The 3,781-nt window shown below is 44.5% G+C and overlaps 1 protein-coding gene across 1 annotated transcript; it reads right to left on the bottom strand.

Annotated features, from left to right (window-relative positions):
- Nucleotides 1-1,965: 1,965 nt before the first annotated feature.
- Nucleotides 1,966-3,344, bottom strand: SARC_07601 (hypothetical protein; the record flags this gene model as incomplete). The annotated part of the gene is made up of 2 exons (XM_014298462.1): nt 1,966-2,108; nt 2,870-3,344. 2 exons carry the CDS (start codon nt 3,342-3,344, stop codon nt 1,966-1,968), a joined length of 618 nt encoding a protein of 205 aa, XP_014153937.1.
- Between the last annotated feature and the right edge of the window lie 437 nt (nt 3,345-3,781).

Below are 3,781 nucleotides of genomic sequence, written 5' to 3' on the forward strand. Positions count from 1 at the left end.
CACACACACACACACACACACACACACACATATATATATATATATATATATATATATATATATATATATATATATAGATATATATATATATACCTTCTCAAGTGGGCGAGTAATACGGCACCATCAAGATATTGCCCGGCAACGCAAACCATTCAGCATCAAAGGGACCAACGCGCTGCAACGCCTTTTCAAAATACTTGAGTGCCAACGAATACTCTTCCGGGTCAAGCACCGTAACCAAGAGATCTGAAAAACTCACACGCTCCTGATCAACGGAGACTCCACCTGGATAATCGGATGAATATTATATCCCAACCGTGACATCACGTCCGCCACCGGATTATCTTCACCCGGAATATGTTTCAAAACCAAGTTAAAGTCCCGCAAGACCTGAACATACCGACCCATACGCCTGCTCCGCACAATATCTTCAGACTTATACGGCTCCTTCTGCATCATAGTCACTAACAGCTCATGATCAGTATAGACCACCAAGTCATGCACCGACCGCCTAACTATCCGCCAAGCCTTGTGCAACACGTACACAATAGCCAAGGCTTCCTTGTCCGTAATGTGGTAGTTGAGCTGCGCAGCACTGAACTTGAACGACCAGAAGCCTACCGGACACAGTTTATTATTGCGCCGAGCAAACAACCCCCCAGCCACACCAACAGAATCACAAGCATCACAATAGAGCTCCAGTTTATCATAAAACTCCGGCTCAATCAAGACTGCACGTTCAGCCACACCCTTCAACACAGCATCAAACGCTGACTGCTGAAGCGGACCCCACTCAAAAACAACGTCGTCTTTCAACATATCAGACAACGGTGCTGTGATCCGCGCATAATCTGGTATAAACACCAGCCAAACCGTGAGGGTATGAAACCACGATTTCAACAAATCCTTCGTCGTTGGCCGAGGCATCCGCAGAATCGCCTCCAACCGATCCTCAGAGATGGACGCACCTTTCTCATCGACCATCCGGCCCAAAGCCAAAAACGATTGTGTGTGATACGCAAAGCTAGACTTGGCCAATGACAACTTCACATTGTGTTAGAGTGCAAATGTATGTATTTATTTCTGACCTTACCTTTGGTCTTATACCTAACGTGTTTGTGCTAATGTTCAGCTGCTTGGGCTGGAAAGGGTAAAAACTCATATGGTCAGTATGAGAAAACTCATGCAGAACACTTTAACACTCCGATCTTTTTTATTTCAACTTCTCTGGAACTAAATCTCACGCTGATCACATGATGCCTTTCCGCATAGCTTGTGACTCACATAGAAGCGCAGCTATTATGAACATGTTGCGGTTGACAGGATTAATCCACTCTCGGGAATCGGTTGAGAAACTTAATGTAGTCTCGGAAGTCGGTTAAGTAATGACTCAACTCTCGAGAGTAATTTGAGCAACTTGATTAGCTCTCGGGAGTGAGCTAACGCTGATGACTTAGCTCTCGGGAGTGAGCTAACTCGGATACCTTAGCTCTCTCACATTATACTTCTGACAAGCCGCCACAAGTATCACCAGAGCATTCCAATGCTCGCGACAATCATCATGCCCTGTACCAATATCATCAATGTACACCTCATGATTAGGCACCTCATCAAAAACCAACTCCACGTGCTTCTGCATGATCCACGAGGCCGGCTTCAACCCAAACGGCATCCCTATGAACTTGTGAGGTCTCCACGGAGTCCAAAAGTGGTATACTGCTGCGACTCTTTACTCAACTTTTGCTGACAGGAGCCCTGACCAAGATCAACAATAGTACGATACTTGCGTCCCCTGGCTGAAGACAAAAATTCCCGCTCTGTCGGTACAGGGTACACCTCACACTCGAACTGCGTGTTAGTCTTCTTAAAATTAACACACAGCCACCAATTATCAGCAGTCAACGGAACAAAGCCAGGCTTTTTATGCACCAAATGTGGCATATCATACCACTTCATATTCTTCACCTATGACTTGGTCAACTTCTCCAAGATACCACCCGGATTACAGTCACCGATCTTAACCTTCAGAACCTCCTGAGCATCCATATCCTTGTGATTGTACATATGGTACTGCGGCACAGCATCAGCACACACCTGTAAGTTTCGGTCTATCAAGACGAAATTAACGCATTAGAGTAATTAAACGCCTAGGTTAAGTCTAAGTATAGTTAAATTCGAAGAAAAAAAACAAAAACGAAATGAGTCTTTTAGTATAGTTAGGTATGCCTCGTGAAAACAGCAATACTCTGAGGGATTGTGAGGCTGAAACATTGCCTATATATATAATCATCTCAGTACTGTTTTCGCCGAAAGGATTTTATTTAGTGTTTCGTTGTCGCTCTAATAGAAACTATGGTATGTTTCATTGGGGCGAATCCGACAGACTCATAAAATCCTATCTATAGAAAAAGAAAAAAAAGAAGAAAAAAAACTCCTGATGTCCATAGTTATTGCCTTAATCAATAACTTACCACTTATCAAGAATTACCGACTTAGCCCTCATCAGACTGGCACATATGGTTGGTTGAACGGAGGATAAACTAAGCAACGCTCATAGTTCTTAGAAACCTATGTTCGGTTGAGCCATCTCGCTACCGAAGTATTCAGATATAAATAGATTTGGAAAGTAAATATAGTTCTATTAATAGAAATAGACAAAATCTTATGTTTGGTATTTTACTGGGGCCTTTTAATGACCTTGTCCAAATATCTGATATGTAAAATGGAAAAGGCATTAATTAATAAAACCGTTAAAAACCATTTAAGAAACTTAAGTTCTTCGTACTATTAAGAGTACGTTTATAGTTTACGTACTGCATAAGAGTACGTTTATAACATAGAGTCTAATGTGGAGGCCCGGCTATTACACATCCGCAAGCCTGTGGCACTCCAATCTCTTTGCCCAACGCCCTCAACGGTCCTTCATCAAACGACTGAAAGTCCTTATTCAACCGACCTGGGTCTATGTCTATGTCACCCACCGGTAAGTTCATTGGCGCTAACACATCTGGAATCCGGGGCAGAATATGCTCCTCAACCAGGTCCAACTCATCCTCTTTGTGCATCCGCTCAACACGCTCCTTCAATACCTGAAAGTGCGCTGTAGCTGCTGCCACATACTGCTTCTGCATTACACTAGTCAACGCACCTGTTACGTGTATAACATTCATCTGACGCCACAGCCTCGCCTGCGTACCATTCCGATCTACCTTAGCTTTCCATGGACGACGGTTTGGAGCCAAAGCCCCTACCCCCCGTCCTTGCTTCGGTGTCAGTACAGTCTCCGGCTTGACCAACGCCTGCTTCCTTGGCAAATCTGCTCTTGATACCAATTTAGGCCTCATTGCTTCATGCAGCAAAAGTCCATTCTATCTCCATTCTGCACTAGCGTCAACCGCTTACTGCTATTCAACATCAAGTTTAAGCCATCCTTAACCATGGTGTCATGACCTATCAACACATCCGTCTTCATTGGTAGCGAGCCCACTACCAGGAGCCCACTATTGCAAGTATCGCTCATGCCAACTCTTCATCTGCACTGGTGCCTTAACCACCCCTAAGGGCGCAACCGTTCCCATTTCAGCAACACCTTCAAACGGCAGACCCATGTACTTAGCCACATCCAGACCAGCTCTGTCTACCAACTCCTTTGTAATCAGATTGGGAGTAGTACCTGAGTCTGCATAGACCGTTGTAGGAATCCATCCTCTCTCTCCTGCAATGACACTGCCACTATTAGCCGTGGCTTCGTTCGTCTAACACCGCTGACCCTACAGCACCT

Source organism: Sphaeroforma arctica (assembly GCF_001186125.1).
Source record: "Sphaeroforma arctica JP610 unplaced genomic scaffold supercont1.611, whole genome shotgun sequence".
In the NCBI taxonomy this organism is placed as follows: domain Eukaryota; class Ichthyosporea; order Ichthyophonida; genus Sphaeroforma; species Sphaeroforma arctica.